This window comes from Lissotriton helveticus, chromosome 4_1 (assembly GCF_964261635.1).
Source record: "Lissotriton helveticus chromosome 4_1, aLisHel1.1, whole genome shotgun sequence".
Lineage (NCBI taxonomy): Eukaryota > Metazoa > Chordata > Amphibia > Caudata > Salamandridae > Lissotriton > Lissotriton helveticus.
In genome coordinates this window covers 1,306,628,378-1,306,647,849 of record NC_136063.1, presented here as the reverse complement: position 1 = coordinate 1,306,647,849, position 19,472 = coordinate 1,306,628,378, and the positions used below count along the sequence as shown (strand labels likewise).

At 46.7% G+C, this 19,472-nt stretch overlaps 1 protein-coding gene across 5 annotated transcripts in view; it reads left to right on the top strand.

Annotated features, from left to right (window-relative positions):
• The window catches only part of ZNF236 (zinc finger protein 236), a 1,196,152-nt gene that overhangs the window by 127,110 nt on the left and 1,049,570 nt on the right, over positions 1-19,472 (top strand). For all 5 annotated transcript variants that reach the window (XM_078687874.1, XM_078687872.1, XM_078687873.1 and 2 more), the window contains exons 4-5: positions 9,154-9,332; positions 16,582-16,706. In XM_078687874.1, coding sequence (XP_078544000.1) covers positions 9,154-9,332; positions 16,582-16,706 — 304 coding nt within the window. The remainder of the gene's footprint in view (positions 1-9,153; positions 9,333-16,581; positions 16,707-19,472) is intronic.

Sequence of the window (19,472 nt, the reverse complement as noted above, 5' to 3'; positions counted from 1 at the left end):
GAAGACTTCGAAGAAGCTTCCCCGGGATGTTGTCAACTATATGCTGGCATTTCGCAGCCAGATGGCTAAGCTGTGGAAGGAAGCCTCAGACAATCTGGAGGCTAGCCAAGCCGTCATGAAGGAGTGGTATGACCACAACGCTCAGACGGTGGAGTTGGACACTGGACAGAAGGTGTGGGTCATGGAGCCTGGGGAGCTTAGTGCCCTCCAGGACCGGTGGACTGGTCCATACGAGATCATGGAGCGGAAAGGCCAGACCACCTATGTCGTGGACTTGAAGACCCCCCGACAGCCCCACTGGGTGCTCCACGTCAACCGCCTGAAGCCTCATCATGAGCGATCGGAGCTGGCTCTCATGGTGACGGATGGGAGCGAGGAGGAGGAAAGTGAGCCTCTTCCTGACCTTCTAGCGGCTCAGGAAAAGGATGGTTCAGTAGAGGGAGTTGTCCTCTCTCCATCCTTGACCCCAGAACAACAGAAGGACTGCCGCCAGGTTTTGGCGCAGCATGCCTCGTTGTTCTCCCTCACGCCAGGAATTACGCATCTGTGTACCCATGATGTGGACACAGGGGACAGTCCGCCAGTGAAAAGCAAGTCTTACCGGCTGTCCGACAAAGTAAAGAACAGCATCCAGGGTAAGGTGACCAAGATGCTGGAGTTGGGAGTAATCGAGCCCTCCAGCAGCCCGTGGGCTAGTCCGGTCGTTCTGGTGCCAAAAGCGGCTCCACCGGGCACCACACCAGAACTTCGGTTCTGTGTGGATTATCGGGGGTTGAATTCTGTCACCAAGACAGATGCTCACCCGATATCACGGGCAGACGAGCTGATTGACCGGCTGGGAGCAGCCAAGTACCTCAGCACCATCGACTTGACATCAGGGTACTGGCAGATTGCCATGGCCGAGGGAGCAATGGAGAAGACAGCATTCTCCACCCCTGAGGGTCACTTTCAATTTCGGGTGATGCCCTTCGGGCTCAAGAATGCTCCGGCCACCTTCCAGCGGTTGGTGAACGAGGTATTATCTGGCCTGGAGTCCTTCTCAGCAGCTTACCTGGATGACATAGCTGTCTTCAGTAGCACCTGGGAGGACCATCTGCAACATCTCCAGGAGGTGCTGCAGGCGTTACAACGGGCTGGCTTGACCATCAAGGCTAGCAAGTGCCAGATTGGACAGGGCTCTGTCGTGTACCTGGGACACTTGGTGGGCGGAGGTAAGGTGCAACCCCTCCAGTCCAAGATTGAGACCATCATGGCCTGGTAGTCCCCCAAAACTCAGACTGAGGTCTGAGCTTTCCTCGGCCTCACTGGCTATTACCGCAGATTCGTCAAGGGGTATGGTACCATCGTGGCCCCCTTGACTGAGTTGACGTCCAAAAAGCAGACCCGGCAGGTCATCTGGACGGCTGCTTGCCAAGAGGCATTTGAAACACTGAAGCGCGCGATGTGCACCGCTCCGGTGCTGGCCACTCCGGACTTCCAAAAAGAATTCATTGTGCAGACAGATGCCTCAGAGCATGGCGTAGGCGCCATGCTGTCGCAACTCAATGATGATGGTCAAGACCAACCTGTGGCCTTCATCTCCCGAAGACTCCTTCCTCGGGAACGGTGATGGAGTACCATCGAGCGAGAAGCCTTTGCTGTGGTCTGGGCTTTGAAGAAGTTGAGGCCATACCTCTTTGGCTCTCACTTCCTGGTTCAAACCGACCACCGACCCCTTCGCTGGCTCATGCAAATGAGAGGCGAAAACCCAAAGTTGCTAAGGTGGTCTATTTCCCTACAGGGGATGGACTTTAGGGTGGAACATCGGCCCGGAGCTGACCATGCCAATGCTGACGGTCTCTCCCGGTTTTTCTGCCTTATTGACAAGAACTCCCTAGAGGTTGGGTAGCTCTCCCACTTTCAGCTGGGGAGGACGCATGTTAGACCTGTCAGCCTTAGGATGATCTTGCCCTGTATTGTTCGCCCTGGCCTCATTTTTTCCACCTATTTTTCTGTTGGTCCTTAGGTCTTCGGGCACCTTTTTACAGCTAACCTGTGTTAGGGTTTAGGTGCTCTCTACTTTCAACATTGCTGCCACTGGCCCCTGCTACTGCAGCGTGGTCTTTTTAGTGTAGCACCCTAGTTGCCAGGAGCAGGCTGGGTCCCCATACATTGATGCAACACCAGCCACCCAGCCCCTGTCCATAGTTAGAGTGGGGAAGCTCCTGGAACCTTCCAGAATAGGGGAGGCACCAACTGCCACTGCCAACTGCCAACTGACACTATATAAGGAAAAGGAGGGAAACTTTCTAGTCAGTTGGGGCATCACTGACCTGGGGAACCCACGCAGGAGTTTTAGGCGGGAGGGCCTAGTGAGGAACCTATGCTACTGGGAGTGACAGGATTTAGGTGCTGCCTCTTAAGCTGGGTGAGGTGTCCCAAGCTATCCCCCTGATCTGGCCCAGTGGTAGGGAACCCCAGGGCCCATCTGCAGTGACTGAGGAGAAATTCTTCAGGCCCTCAACTCATTCCCCCCCTCTTCTGCAACTTCAAGCAACAAGCAACCAAGGGTGCAGAATCATCCAAGCGCCAAGAAACCTACTTCATGAGACAAGGTACTGGACTGAGCTGCCCTGCGCATCCCCTGCCTTCAGCTGGGCCTACCTGTCTCCCCCTGACTGAACTGTGTGATAAGCGCTATAATTAGCCCCCATCCTGCCACAGTTCAGACTGACTAACTTGTGGAGCGCTGCAATCTGCCCTCCTACATAGCGCTGAGAAGCGACGCTAGCGCTGTACCTCAGCTCCCCCAGGCGCCTGAAGAGGCCCCACGTCCTCGCGGCATCAGCGCCGCCCACGCGACGCTTCTGTGTCCCTTCCGGCCTGCCCTGGGGCTGCCCACCTTCATGTGGTGACCAGCGCCGTATTTGCCCCCTCGGCGGCCCTCGGTGCCAGGAGAGGGCCGCCGCATTGAAACTGACAGGCCGCGCTAGGCCTGAAGCCTGCTTGGATCCCATCACGTGACGGGAGACGCGACCGCGTCATCGGCTGCGCCCCCGCCTGAGCCGGGCAGCGATTGGCTGCTGCCCCGCGCCTCGTCCCACACACGGGGAAGCCCTGGATCGTTGCGGAGGGGGCCGCGGAGCCTGAGAGCCCCCTCCGTCTGCGCTGCATGGAAACCCCGCCTCGTCCCCAGCGCTGGTGCCCTGAAGTGGCGTCTGCACCGCGCTGGGTCGATTGAGGCCTCGAGAGGGTCAGAGCGCCCTCTCCCTCCCCGAGAACCACGCAAGGGCCCTGGAGGGCCGAAGAAGTGAGGTAACCCCCTGGGGAGGAGGGCGGTAGGCCGAGTGAGGCCCGAGGTCGCCCCTCCCCCGGGGTTAACTGTGACTGGGTCCTGTTGGCCCCCTTTCTCAATGTGCCTCATTTAATCGTTTTGCCTACAAATTTACCAGCCTGCATTACTCATCGTGCTGCATAATTACCAGCCTGACTTATTCTTCATGAATCGTATTTACAAGCCTGAAATGCTATAGGTGCACTGTATCCATAAGTCTGATTTGCTCCTAGTGCACCATATGTACAAGCCGGAACTGAGAGGGAGGTTCACTTCACTGTACTGAATTTTCTTGCAGAGGTGGGCTTCCTTGGTATTCTGATGATCTTATCTAGGTCGCAGCCGACCTGTATTCACAAGAAGAAAAGCTTGTCCCAAATGACTAAAGGCTGTGTTATTTGAAGTTCTTTATTAACCTGGAAAATACTTGCTGATATGTTTTATTCCTTTCTAGGAGAAGCGACCGTGAGAGGTTTGATGTGCTATTTAAATGCATTATAATTGTCGCTTCTTGTAGGATCCTCCAGGTTTATACCATTACCCCTTTGCCTGTCAAAGAGTTTGATGCGACAGGCGGGGTCAGTTAACGTTTCATTGCATAGATGAACTAGCTGTAATTTTAATGAAATGTCTTAATGACATGCTTACTCTTCAAAAGAAATGCAATCTGCACATGATACATGAAATGTCTTAATGAAATGCTTATTTGAAATGCTAATGAATTACCAATGCCTTGCTCTGATTGAAAGCCTATATAAAAGATCTTGATTTTTCAAAATACAACATCTGGTGTGGTCTCCATTATTGCGCCACTGTATGTTTTATTGGATGTGTGTGTTAAGTGGCTGCTTTACACATAAGCCCCTGGCCGCCTACCTGCTCGAGCCATGCTACCCCCCGGAGAACTGGCGGTCCCAGTTCTTACAATATCCTTCTATACACGTTGTTACGAAGGCCCGCATCTTGCTCCACAATATTTATGAGCGGAGCCTCAAGGAGCATTAGGGCCGATTTACAAGAACCCTATGACTTTCTCTTTCAACAAATCTGCACAAAGGATATAACAGTACCCACTATTAACAGGGTATCAGCAAAGGGGCCGATCGGAAGAGAAAACAAGTTTTATTGAGAAGAGAGCAATCATTCTCTGTGGGCAGCAACAAAAAAAGGCCTCATATAATATGATTGCCTCATCCACATATAGATGGAAGTTTGGAAGTTCGTCTGATAACAAAGACTCTGATCCTCGACCTGACCCATATAAGAGGATTGATTGTACGAAGATTTGATGTTTTTATATGTTCTGTCCTGAGGAAGGTGTGTGTACATAAGGAAAAGACACTGAAACGCGTCCTCTAGATTGATCACACTAGGATTGATTAACACAGAAAGGAAAAGATTTTGTTTATGACTTTGTATTACCCGGTCCTTTCTGGTTCACCTGGGTAACTCTCTTTGTTTGGAGAGTAATCATCACAACACATTAAATACTTTGGAACTTGTTAGTGACTCCTGTGATTACGGTTTCTGATTAACAAAAAGCCCTGCATTATTACCGCCAGAGAACGAAGACATGCAAGCAAGTTTGGTTACAGTTACACAGCATGATTTGAGTGAGAAAGACAATATCTTATGTCGAGAGAAAAACAAAATGATTACATTTCGTAACAAAGCATAACCACCACATTGCATTTCTGACCCATACTTTGCAACATTAAAATTGGAACTACAGATTGCAACCTGCTTTAGGCACAGAAAAAAAAGCAGTGCTGGCTGATAGCGCCGTCACACATGCAATACGACCACTGCTATATATACATTAACACCTGGGACCTTCCAAAAAAACACTAACAGTGCTAAATGTGTGCTCTGGAGGCTTTCCGGCACAGTGCAACTTTGTGAAGCCCCTAGGGTGGTCCTTACCGTTCACGACCCCTCTCCCCATGAACGGAAAATAAAGGTCGCCAAATCGAAAGGCATATTGCCAGCTGGGACCAGGCACCGCAAGGACTAAGGGCACGAACCACAACATCACTAGAAGCAGGGGGGCGGCCAATGTCTCATCCACATGGAACTGGGACGCTTTGATGTGCCAACTGTTTAATGGGGCGACACCAATGCTCGACGAAATAAAAACACAGGGCTTGCGCATGCCCCCTGGGCACAACTACATTGTGTAAGAGACTGTCCTTTAATTGGGCTACAAAAGAAACCACTCCTGGATGTTTTTTCTGCCCCATACATCACTTTTCCACATCCTGTCCAGACACAAACCCACTTCTATTAACGCCACGTGCACGCGCAACCATATCAGACACAGAATGCTATGAATCAGTGTCATACACAACCTTTCAATTCTGTGCACTAACAAAACCATGAGAAAAAAGGTATGCGAATTACTTACCTACATGTGCCCCCCCCCCTAGTTCTGCTTATTTAGGGTTGTGTAACACTTTTGTAATCGTGTACACCCCTTTGTACTGTAATTATTCCTTATGCAGAGGATCTCTGATGCATCCAGGCTTTAAGTTTTTTGTGCTCTTTTTTGAAAGGGGTGGTGATGAAGGTGTAAATCTAACTTTATTTGGGTTTATTTAAAAAACAAAAACTCACAAACAGAAGTAATACAAGTCTTTCAATAATAAAATCATTGGGATTAAAATTAAAAAACAGGAAAAAAAATGGTAATACCTTCATAACTTACGTTTACACTGTTGTTCCACCAAGATTGGCTTTATTTCTGGTAGTTTTTCTTTTAAACAAGCGAAAAAAACGTAAAACTGCAGAATAGGTAAGGCCCTCTCAAGCCCTTTTCTTGTACATAAAACATAGTGAGTTGCAGGGAAAAGGCGCTTAGGTAAAAAAAATTTTTTTTTATTAAACCAATTACTGCATCCATTAAATATTTGAGACAACACTTCTTATATAGTATCACCATGTTCGTTACTGGGTCCGTCCCAGACTCTGCCTTTTTAAGAACCCATTGGGATTAAAAAGGTTCATGCTTTGCAATTAAGTTTGCAACTGTATTTCTTTCTAAGTTAACAGCAAAAAGTGTCACTTTTACCACTTGATTTCTGTGCCTGCAACTTTGCAAATTATTTCAGATTTGGAAGGGCTCACTCTACAGCTGACCGAGGGACTTGTAATCTTCTAAATGATGAAACATCAGCTCTGCAGAATTGTAATCCATAAAATGCCTCTTCCTCAAAGTCTACCTCATTTGCATGGCTGATCCACTGTGTCGTTTATCAAACTCTTGGTGCTGAAGGGTTTAAAAGTATTTTTTGTTCATCTAAAGGGCAAGTTGCAACCTTTCCCTGTAAAATGAGAATTGGGCCCGTGCATTGGCACAAGATTCCAGTTCGTTTTAGAGAACCCCAAAATTAGGATCATTTCGAGCTCAAATTTGACCTCTATTGTGCACCATCCCTTTTATAAAATAAAAAAACCTGAAAGGCAACTTTCTCCGCAGCTCTTTCAGACGGTGCGGCCCAAGGTCACACAAAACCGCCAATTTGAATAATGCTCCAATTTCACAGAGAGACCAGACCCTCTGAAAGGGTATCCGTTGTTAGTTCCCCACCTCAAAATCTTTGCTATAACTGTCTGGAGCGAGATAATGCCTTCTGCGTTATATCTACCGAGTTGGCGCTCTTTTAAAACCTTTGTAATGACAATGTCTGCATTCAATAGACCTCATACGAGTACAGACGGCTTCCTGCTCGCTACTTTACGTTCTATTTCTAGCAAGCCGCTCGGTACCACTCTGAGTGACATCAAACACCTTCTGATTATCTGCCCCCAGATTTACAATAAAGAGAAATATCGAAATGTAGCATACTCCATCATAAATATCCACCCTTTAAATATAGTACTTTGGAAACAAAGGAGCCTTTCGTTTATTGGTGACCCGGTGACCCACAAACTATTGATGCAGAGGCGGAACTGCGCGGCTTGGCAAACTGCTGCTCGGCGGATAGTAAAATCCGGAGGCCTGCTAGAGCCCGGCTGAGTTGTTGGCTCCCTGTGTGAATGTCTGAATGGGCTGGAATATTACTGTCCCGGAACCCATCTCCTGGGAGTATGTGGTTTTCTTGCATCTCCAGCATGCATTTTACGGAATCGTATAATCCCTGGGCATTCATCAGTGCTTCACAAAGCTTCCTTACATGAGTAAGCCTCACTGCGAAGGTTAAAAGACTTTACAACTGCCCCTTGCTTAACAGAACCAACACATTCTCCTGTTCGCCGTAAACAAAGATCATCAAACTAATGCACCGATTGCCACTAAATTAAAAGCTTTGCCAGATTTCAAGCAACCTCAGTCCTACAGTTTGAAGTTCTTTGATAAACTCAAACAAGCCACGCCAGAGACATCAAAGGCAATACTAAAAACATTTGCTTAGCGGCTAATTAAGAGACACTGTCTCCCGCCGCAAGTAAAAGATCCAATCCCAGTGTGCGGGGCCAAAAGTGGACAGGGTGGCAACCAGGAGAGATTAAAATGCCTGCAGTGTAATAATGACACTGTGTTTTGCATAACCCATGATGCAAAATGACACGCACAAATGTAAATTGCAGGCGGAGCAGAGACACGACTTCTGGAACCATATTGATTCCAAGAAGCCCTTGCATGGTGAGAGCAGCGGCTAACGCCAGGCGAGACCTAAAAACAGACTATCAGTTTCTCTTTGGAAAATCCATCGCCTTAAAACCTTCATGGAAGGGATGAGGAGAGCTATCCTGCTTAGAGCACCCATGTGTTGATTTGGTATCTCAGCACTGTTCTAACAAGAGTTCTAGGTCTGGCTTTTGAAACACTGTACTCCTGCTTACTTCAGGCGTTCGCATGGGAAGTTGCTTTTTTGTTAGCAGTCACTTCCTTGTGCAGAGATGGCAATTTGCAAGTGATATTAGTGGAGGAACCTTTCATTCAGGACGACAAAGTAATTTTTTGCATACATTCAGAATTCCTTTCAAAGATTGGGTCACCTTTTCACCTCAATAAAATCATTAACCGTTCTGCTTTCTTTCGAAACCCTTCAAATTGGGCAGAAAGGGAATTTGATTCCCTGGGTATAAAATGAACACTCACACTACATAAACACAACACATATTTGTGTATTTTGCTCCCAAACACCTTAGAAAAACAGTGTCTAAAAGGGCCTGAACCGTTTGGATTGTGCAGTGCATTCAGGTTTGTAAATCATGCACATAAATCATTCATAAACTAGAAAGTAAAAATCTTGGAGTAAACCACTTGTAATATTCTGATAGCAGGATGTTCCACAGCATATGATCTACCACACAGTAAGCTTCAAACAGTTAGTTAAAGGTCAGTAACATTTTATTTTTAAACTCTGAAACACAGCACAAGCTCTGGATAGTTTGACACATGTTCTCTAGCAAGACTCTGCATCCTCTTGTGACCACAGAGCAAGTCTAGCCCTGGTCAAAAAGTAAGCAGAGTAGGAAACATTGACTTTGTCCATATTGCCCCCTCTGCCTCTCCCACTCCCACTGAGTTGAAATATCCCACTGTTCTCTGTTACCACCTCAGGAGAGTCATGAATAGAAGTACAAGCAGCAATGGTGTGGCTGTGGTCCTGGGACCAGTTGTGCCGGCCAGGCAACTAGTCTCCCAGCTGCTGTTTTAGACTCAAAGAAAGGAAACACAAATAAAAAAGTTACAATTAAACTAGCTGGCATAACTTGCTTAAAGCTCCTCCTCCATCTAGAAAATCTGGTCAAATGTGTTACATTTTGTGCTTAACCTTTTACAGCCATTTTTTCTGATGTGAAGCAACAACTTTAAAAGAAATATCTTTTTTGTTTAGAGTCTTATATGTTGTGAGTGTGGTGATGAGTTCAATTTACACAGTCAACTGTCCGTGCACATGGAAGAACATCGCCATGAAAATGTTGGGACCAAGACGCATTCCTGCAGTGTGTGTAAGAAGTCATTTGTGACTTATTCACAAATGAAAGAGCACATGAAAACTCACTCTCAAACCAGGTAAGAACCATACTGTATTACTTTATTCAATGTGAAATGTCTCATCTCCCTTCTCTTCATATAAGATCTAACTGTTTGTGTCTTCAAGTTAAGATGGGCAAGAAGGTGTTCAATTAGAAAATAAACAGTATTAACAATGTTAAAGTAGGGCAGGATCAAGCGATTAGCACAGTCATGCCATACCCATCTTCTTCCTATCCCTACTTCTACCACACCTAAACCTTGGCGTTAATGCGCTGACATGTTAGCTTGTTTCTTCTCACAAATTGCTGGCAGGGTCGCCTGGAGTAAAGTACCTAGCTGTTGATGACTGTGGTTCGCAACCAACTTCCTACCTTAAACATCACAAGATTTCAAAGCAGAACATGATCAACAGGAGATTGTACATGAACTCTGTTCTAGTTGATTTTTTATTTTAAGGGTTGAAATTTTTAGTGTTCTTGTATTCTTTGGGCCTTTTTTTATTGTTCTTATTCCCTATCTACAACCCCCAATGCTTTCTAGTGAAGTAATTTTCGGCATAGTTAAAACCTTTGCTGTGGCGGTATTAAAACTAAAAGCAACATCACAGTGCAGGTGCTTTGCATGCCCTTGGCGTTTTGTGCCACAGCTGCAATCTAAAATTTTAAAAGTTGAATAAATTACATGTTTGAGGCATGTGTGCTGTAGATACACATGCTTTACATACTCCTGCCATCTAATGTTGGGTCCGATGTTTGCAAGTTGTTTTTCTTCGAAGAAGGCTTTTTCCAGTGCCGAGTAAAGGTGACTCCTCCTTTCTGTGATAGTGCACATGGTCTCGACTCCATTGTTGGATTATTTTATTTCCATCATGGGGTTCGGACGTGGTTTGATGTGCTCTGGTTCCAGACCATTCGTTGGGATCCCTTCGGTCCGCAATCCACTGTACCCTTGTCGGTATTGTTTTGACCGCGTTTTCTATCCTCTGTGTGTCACAAATCTGAAAAATCTCCTAGTTGGATCAGCAGAACTCCAACTCCAAGCCATAAGGCCATAAGGCTTCCGGGCTACCACTGGCATCCGGCCATGGTAGGCAGTGAGACTCTGCCTACACCCCGCCCTCCGGCTTTGCGCCGAAATTGCACGTCAAGCTTTCCGGCTCGGACTCTAGTCGAGATACCACAACTTCAGCACCTAAAGCTTCAGTTCTGAAAGATGAAAAGGACAAATCCAGCTTGGCACTGAAAATTTCGTCGCCAAAATAGAAATACCATTCTCCAAGAGAAGAGAAAAATAGACACTGGGTATAAAATTCCTCTTAAAAAGATATGGCTACTAGCCTTCTTCACTCCATTCCTCATACCCCTCCACCATCTTCACCAGTACCTATTCTACCACTGTCAGACTCTCTAGACATCACACCACAGGGCTCTCTGGGTACAGATCCTGAAACAGGGGATGGGGATAACACTTATGGCCAACAATAAACTGACTAGGACGCTCTGTATGCTACACATTACGAATGGTTAGATCTATTAATAGCGTTTAGCAAGTTGTTAACGCACAGAATAAACGGGGTACTGTAGGTAAGAGGAAATAGTAGGCGGATTGTGTCATCAGTAAATGCACTTTACCTTTAAGATTTTACTCATTTTAATTCGATGAATTGAGTGTTCTTACTGCAAGACTAACCCTCATTTTAATTGTGTTTTTTTTTTTACAAATTGCTTAATAATTGTAATACGTTTGAAATGTGTACAAATGTGTGCGATTGTAAGTTTTTATTAACTGAACAATACATTTTTTCATTCATTAATTCATTTATGGCCAACCACCACCAGATCCATGGGATGGTTATAATATAGATCTTCCTACAGACACTGATCCAGATCTTTACCCTGCCAAACCTTCACCTCCTGATGATAACACCTCATATCGGGAGTTAATTTCCAGGGCAGCCACATACCATGGAGTTACTTCACACAAAGGATCTGCATAGATTTCTGAGCTTGCTAAAAGCCAGGGGGATAGCCACTCCAGAATGAACACTCTCCTAATTTCCTTTCTTGATTTCCCTGATTTAGTTCTGAGGGGTCAGAAGAGTAATTCAAACACACACAAGGTGATGAGAGAGGCATCCCAAACCATGGTCCTTTTGCTCACCATGGAATGTAAGCATGGAAGAGTAAAATAATGGGTGGATGGGTTAGTGAAAGAGAGAATGAATGAATGAATAAATGAATGAGTGGGTGGGTGAGTGAGTGAGTGAAAATGGGTGGGATGAGTCAAAGGGATGATGGATGGATTGATGAGCGAAAAAGATAGATGAGAGGATGGATGATAGGGAGAATGGATGGATGAGAAAAGAATGGATGGATGAATGAAAGGGAAGGTGGAAGGATGGATGAAAGATTGGCTGGAAGGATGATTAAAAGAATGGGTGGATGAGTGAAAGTGAGGGTGAATGGATGGACAGATAAGTGAAGGCTGGAATGGATGTGAGTGGATGGATGGATGGATGGAAGAGTGAAACAGTAAATTAATGGGTGGAAGGGTAGCTAGAGTTGTGAAAAGATGGATGCCTGAATGAAAGTATGGCTGGAGTGAAAGGATGGAGGAAATGAAGGTGCGGCTGGATAGATTAATGACTGAAAGGATGGATAGATAAGTGAAAGGGTGGATGGAGAGATTGATAGATAAAAGGACGGATGGACAAAGGGATGGATTTATATATATATATATATATTTTTTTGAAAACCTTTATTTTAAAACAAGGCAAATACAATCACCAGCCGGCAAGAACACAGCCGGCTATTATCGAAAGACGGGCAGTGCAAATCAATAATTCAAACCACATACATCCCGCCTCGAAAAGTCCGGATCAACAACCAGGATACTGTCGCACCATAACGGCACTAGGATAAGAGAGGTTTTATTTTTTCTTTGAAAGGAATCAAAAATAGAACAGGATCCGATGACGTACAATATAGTAACACCAGGGGTAGGGGACGTCACAAATCAGGATATGCACATTCGGGACCACTGCAGGCGGGGCGCATGCGAGAATGCGCATTAAAACAGGATAAACAATAGACAGTACAGCACGCTCCCCCATGCAGCACCCGCCCGCCGGATCTAAAAAGAAAGTTATTATAACATCCCCCATACTGGTCGAAGACATAAGAGTAAACCACACACCATGCAGAAACCCATAGAGAAAAAGGGGAAGAAAGAAGAGAAGAAAGCAAGCAAAACAGGAAGAAATAGAGGCCCTAGAAACTGAAAAAGAGAAAGAAAAACGAAGAATACCCCCCACCCTGCATCCCTGCCTCCAGCTACGGCCCCCCCCTCAGCAGAGTGCCTGTCGCCCCTGTCATGAAACCCGAAATTTAGAAGAAGAGAAAAGAAACTACCACCCACCTAGACTAAATATAGATGCAGAGAGAAAAGGAAGAAAGAAAGGAACCATATAAAGCCCTAATAAGGGAGAGAAGCGGAGGAGGAGCCCACCATCAGCCCCCCGGCATCACAGTTCCCTTAGTCCAACATAAATCCAGGATGCACAGTCCGGTGAGCGACAACATTACTAACGTACAGTATAAATGTCACAGAAGAGGCACATTGCGGCATACAAAAATCAATACGCCCCACACCCGGTCTGGAACGAGGAGAACCACAGGACAGCGACAAGAAGCGGTCACCCCTGACCCGTCTTCACGCGCCCCCCACCCCTAGCAGAAAGAGCCCAAACGGGCGCGAACTGTAATCCAAAAGGGGAATTTTGCTGCAAATACACAAGTAAGCTAAGAGAACTGGAGTACAACGGTCCCTTGCTGAGCCAGAAGTATACAACCCTCGAAGCATCAAGCGAATCAGAACCAAAGGAAAAAGTCTCGATGTCCCGTCCCTTCTGGAAGGATCCCCGGGTATCAGGGGGGAAGACGTGGGGAAAGGAGTCCAATCGTGGTCGCAATCCATGTGTCGCACCTCGGTCAAGGCAAACATCGTCCGTCGCAGGGACAGCCACGAATACCGGAACACCATAACCACCAGTAGTGCACGAGGCCGCCATCTTGCATGAAACAGGAGCGGGGCAAGAAGTATCGCAGTGGTCCGGCAGGTCCGCCATTTTGGAGCACCCCCGTGGAATCAATAGTACGTCAACCTTGTTGATCAGGATTCGCGCAGAGTAAACTGTATCATGGTGAAGAGAGACGATAGCTGCCAATAAAACGCCGTAGCCCCGAACATCTCCACGGTCCCCGTCAGTCGTGTCCCACTGCGACACACATCTTCGATCACACCATAGCCCCCGCTCCCCAAGGCTATGCGCCATTATGTGCCTCGCGGTTTCAAGGAAAACCCAGCCGATCTGAGCGGCCGCCGGCAGTGTTCCAAAAGCAGCCGCCCCTGTCGAGATCAGTGGGGCGAGTAATTCGGGAATCCCCCGCTGGCAGCGGGCCAGCACACAGACGGGCACTCGGCAAATCACAGGAAAGGTTGCCGCCGGCACAAAAGAACCCCACTGACACTCACCCGGTACAATCAATTCTGCACCAGTAGTCAAGTGGGGCGCGCAGTTCAAAGTCGGCCGCACCCACCATAGAGGGTCCGACCGGTGCAGCACAGCTGACGATGCCCGATGTTGTTCGCTCCGCGGCCGGCTCCAGCACTAACTCGAGGCCCCGGTCGCATGGTCGCTGCGGGCCTCAAACTGCCGTCGAACTTTTCTCCAGGTCGCAAGGAGGTCCGAGCTTCAGGATTTCCCCACGGGCCGTCGGAGCATAACCGCCACCGCAATGCGCCTTCAGAACGCAGGATCGCCGGCAGGATAGTCGCGAGGAAGGAGACGGTCCTCGGAGCCGAGGGACTACACGTCCGACCCGGTCGCCATCTTGGCTCCTCCGGATTTATATTTTTAATGGATAGGTTTGGATATGGATGGGTGGACGAACGTAATGGTGTACCGTTGGTCACGGGAGGGAGATACCCTCTGACCGGACCACGTCGGGGTCCGGTCAGGGGGTATCGCAGGTACACAGAGGGTGCCTAGCGTCGAGGGCGGTGTGCCAATTACGCTACCACCCCCCTCCCGTGACCCATGGTGTACCACTGTGACACCATTAAAGTGCAGAAACCTACTATAGAAAGCCTCCTAAACCAGGAGTTATTAGGAAGGCCAACCTCTCTTCCTTTCTTTGCACTTTTTTCACTTCCCTTTTCACTTTCACGTCCCTAGGTAAGGGTGGGCCTTAGCGTGTCCATACCGCCAGGGTTTAGTACACTTCTAGAGTCCTGACGAATGCCTGGTAACTTTACACCGTTTCAAAGGAAGAAACATGTTGACCGACGATTAACGACTTTTGGAAATAACCACACAATTAATTGTGGACTACTTCCCTACACATAATTTTAAATATATGTCCTAAGTGATCAACCAATAAATCATTTTTTGGATACACTAAAGACATTTTTAACCCTTTCACCACCATATAATTTAATTCTCACTGCACGCCTGAACTCACAAGTCCTGCTCCGCAGTAGATCTGGCGTCGAAGCACACTAAAGAGGCACTCTGCCTCTTTAGTGGGGCCAAATGATGAAGCATGTAATCACCAGGTGGTGAGTGAGGGCTCTCTTAACTGACCTGAGTGAGGCTGGTTCTTTTTCCTACGCTCGTTCGTGTGGTCTTGTTAAACCATATGACACTCTTTTCTTATTTAAGAGACATAACCGGGGAATAAGAGTGTCACATACCTCTCCCTATCTCTCTTTTTGTTGGTATATATAAAAATACGGATGACAGGACATGATGAACTCTTCAATTTTTTGCCCTGTGGTTTCAAAGCTGCAGAAACAACTTGCTGCACAGACTCCTGCACTAGATTGCCAATTGCATCTATCACCCCATGTCTATTATGTAGGTAGTGAGCTGCTCCGCCACAAGTTCTTCAGATGCTTACTTCTCGAGTTAAGCATAGGGAAAATGTGCTTCAGCTGCAATTGAGATAATATGTCATATGTGGGCTGATGGCTGTAGAAGTTTTACACACACAGCTTAGCAGTGGGACACCTAAATCTCCCTGTGGACTTAAGACATAACAAGAAGACTGCTGAATGTGCTATCCATGCACACTGTTTTTACTCCTGTCTGAGGTCCAGTGCCCCAGGAAACCATAACAATGAAAAAGCCAGAAGTGACAGTAGACCTCCACTGATACCTCCTCTGAGCATGGAGTCTGTGGAAAGGAAAAAGATGTCACATGCTGAAGCCACCAGTGGAATTCTGTTGATTCAGGGCACTTCATAACAGAACGTTATCTATGCCCTAAAAGATATGTGGGAAAAACAGTAAACCAATAGGGTTAAGATGACACTATTTTGTTACAATTGACTTGCATTTTTTCTGTTTAAACTTCAGCATTTTTGAGGTTTTATGGTCTGTATAGGCTTCTTCGGCACAATTAAGAAAAAAAGAGTAAACCATAATGCTCACTCATATAGAATTCAGGTAACCACAAAGCTCCTAGTTACTTTAGCATGTACATATTAAAGATTGGCATCCTCTGTGTCATCCACGATCACAGTAAATAGTGTTTGGACTGTTCTTTCTTTCTTTTTTAAAGTGCAGCTGGTTTAATAACTGCATTAGGAGTGTTATTTTCAGAATGGAGGTATCACTAGAAACTGTGGTTTAAGAGCCTCCTTAAATTCTAGGAGAAGTTCAGCAACCTAGAAAAAGCAATGTTATAAAAGTTACAATATTCTAGCTCTTCCTTTTTCCAGACACCATGAAGTATGCTCCCTGCTGCTGAAGATGAGCTGACATCCTTCTCTTTTTAATTGCCCTTACACATGCCCATGTAGTTAGGTATTCGTTTTCGGTTTTCCTAGTCGCACCCCCCCCCGCCCCCCCCTCTTTTTTCCCCTTTATAGCGTAGTAGAAATAAGACTATCACAACCCATGGTTTCCGTACTTTTCACCTCACCCTGTGTTTATTTATATAAATAAACTATTTTCTATTGCAATTACTATTATTTTAGAAATTCTAGTTGCCTTTCATGTTTTTGTATATAGTGGATCCAGAATTGAGACTTAGGTCTGGTATATTTTTCCAAGTAAAATCTTATGAATTTTGTTGAAATGGGTAATGCTCATTTAGATATTTCTTCAAAGTGTAACTTCATTTTGGGAATTTTGTGAGAGTGGGATAATAATGAAATCTAAATATATAAAAATGCATTTTAGATACCACAGTTAATTGTGTGAAACTTTTCTTCTTATCAGGATGCCATGGTCAAAACCGTACAATCGAAACATTGACAGGAGTAGGTTTTCAAATGCTTGTCCACACTGTGGGAAGACTTTCCAAAAGCCAAGCCAGTTAACTCGTCACATCAGGATACATACAGGTATTGTGTCAATATTAATTTGTATATAATTTACTCATATTTAAGGGACAAGTGTGAGACCTTTCCTCACCATCTCTGAGCAGTAGATAGTTATTGAGTAGTATTCCTCGTGAGCACTGTCTGTCATTACTGGTGTTTCAAGGCCACCAGCACTACTGCACTTCAGGTTCTTCCATCTTCTCGTTATTAAAAGATCCTAAAAACAAATGGGGTGCTTGAACGTGTCGTTCTCTAGCTAGTATTATTCTTAACTTAGCATTCTTTATGCATTTCCTTGTTTACAATTGACATATGTATTATACACTGTCAGTGGTTCAGCGATGCCTGACGGAATGCTGCCATGCTTCAAACAGAGTGTAACACTGGGTTCGAGGCATGTGGGCTGCTGAATTCATATCTATTGCATTAGATCGCCGCCTAGTGTTGGGTCCGGATGATTGCACATTGTTGTCCTGGAGAAGTCTTCGAAATATCACGGGATAGGTGGCTCCTCCCCTGGACTACAGTGCGCATGGGCATCCTCTCCATCCTCAGATTGTTTTTTTCCGCCATTGGGTTCGGATGTTCAAATCTTAGCTCAAGTTAGGAAACTTTTTCTCAAAGCCAAAAGGCTTTCGCGAGCGTCGGTATCGTTTCGATCGGTATCGATAACATTTCTCTACAGGACATCGACTATCGGACGGCTTAATTCACGTCTCGCATCGAGTTTCATCGACGATGGAGAGTCGAGGCCTTTTCAAAAGGTGTCCACTTTGTAACGCAAAATATGCACACAACGACGTCCACCCTGTGTGCAACAAATGCTTGTCACCGGACCACAATGAAGACCGATGTATGGCCTGTGCCCGGTTCAGATCAAAGAAAACTCTTCAGACCCGACGCGCGGCTCGATTGCAATCGAATAGGCCTGCGCCGGAACCAGATAATATCTTCGGGACCGGAGACGAAGAAGTCGTCGAGATACCGGACCGAGATGAATCATCGGAGCAGGGATCGGTGCATGGATCCGACTATGAGGCCGATGGAGAGGAGTATCTGGAAGACGAGGAGAATTATGAAGTCGTCGACGAGGTAGGAGACGTCAACGTTCAGGCCCTTGGGGCCGAGGAAGAAAGCTCAGAGGAGCTAGGCCCAACCGTCGATACGGGGGCCAATGGACATTATATCAATACGGCTCAGGTCGAGGGATCGCCACAAGGCCTTACCCAAGATCTACCTTCGAGTTCAACAGCCCCGCAATAAGGCCCGGCTTCAAACATTATCATGGAGCCATCGGTTTCGAAACCGACTTTGGTTGATCTCAGCAAAACGAAACCGAAGCCAGCACAGTCGAAATCGAAACCGAAAGTGCAACTGGCTCTAGTCGGCGCCAAGGCCTCAAAACCCTCGGGGACGACGAAACAAATGAGGGACTTCGATGCGGGGAGCTCCCAGAAGGCCCTCGACTCGAGTAGCGGGGCGCCGAAGGCCACGGCGCAGATCTTCGAGTCGAAGACGTCGGCGCCGAAGGGAGCCGCTACGCAGCTCGAATCGAGACAGAGCTCCAATCCTCGATCAATGACGGGACCGGAGACGAACGTCGGTTCAAGGTCAAATGCAGACGCGGCGCATGCGGAGCATAAGGCCCAAGACATGGCCCTACACGTCGGGGAGTCGATTCGAAAAATCAGAGACCAGGCTTTGTCGGCGGGTCCAAAGAAAGTCACAACTACCAAGTTGGTCACCGCGCTCGCTACGTCGGCGCCAATAAAATACGGTTTACCACCGCCAGTGAGGCCGAAGATGTTCGAGCCAAAACAGAGCATTGACCCCCATAAAAAGACCTGCATTGACCCACAGGCCTGCAAACGAGTCAGAGGAACGAGAACCGAGGAAGTTCATCGACTCGGAAACAGGGAGACTGACTATCTACAAAAGGAAAATAGTCCCAGATAAAACCATGGAGTCTTTCAGGATTCCTCTTAAGAAAAAGAGGGGATCACCTGCGTCACCAGTGATGGTCGAACACTTGCAAACATATGAGCAGGAGCCTCAATCCTTTTCCCCTACATACTCGGATGCAGGCGCATGTGACGATAATAATGATGCTGATGACGATGTGATGGACACTGGTCGTGATGATCAGAACCACCAATGGGCAGACCCTGCTGACCCAGGCAACCCGCAACATGACCCTGATACTACGGTCTACAATGTCAAAACATCACCAACTGAAGACACTACAGCTTTCAACGCTCTGATTGAAAGAGCTGCGTTAAATCATGACGTTTACCTTCATAGTGATACTGTGGAAGTGGACTTCCTTGTGGACACGTTCTCAACTTCCGAAAAAAGTGTAAAGACACTACCAATGCTCATGGGCGTTCTTAAACACGCCAAGGACATTTTCAAGGAAAATACTAGAGCAAGGGTAGTTAACCCGAGGATAGAAAAGAAGTATAGGCCGGCGCCCGTGGATCCTACCTATATTAAAGGTCAATTGCCTTTGGACTCTATGGTGGTTGCAAATGCAAGAAAGAGGGCAAACTCGCAGACAACAGGAGATGCGCCTCCGCCTGATAAAGAGTCAAAGATACTGGAAACATCTGGCAAAAGAGTGGCAGCACAAGCTGCAAACATCTGGCGTATTGCTAATACTCAGGCGCTTCTGGCCAGATATGATAGGTCACACTACGATACTCTGGAGACATTATTACAGCACCTCCCAGAACAATTCAAGGAAGGAGCAGAGCTGTTGGTTCAGGAGGGGAAGCTGATCTCCAACGC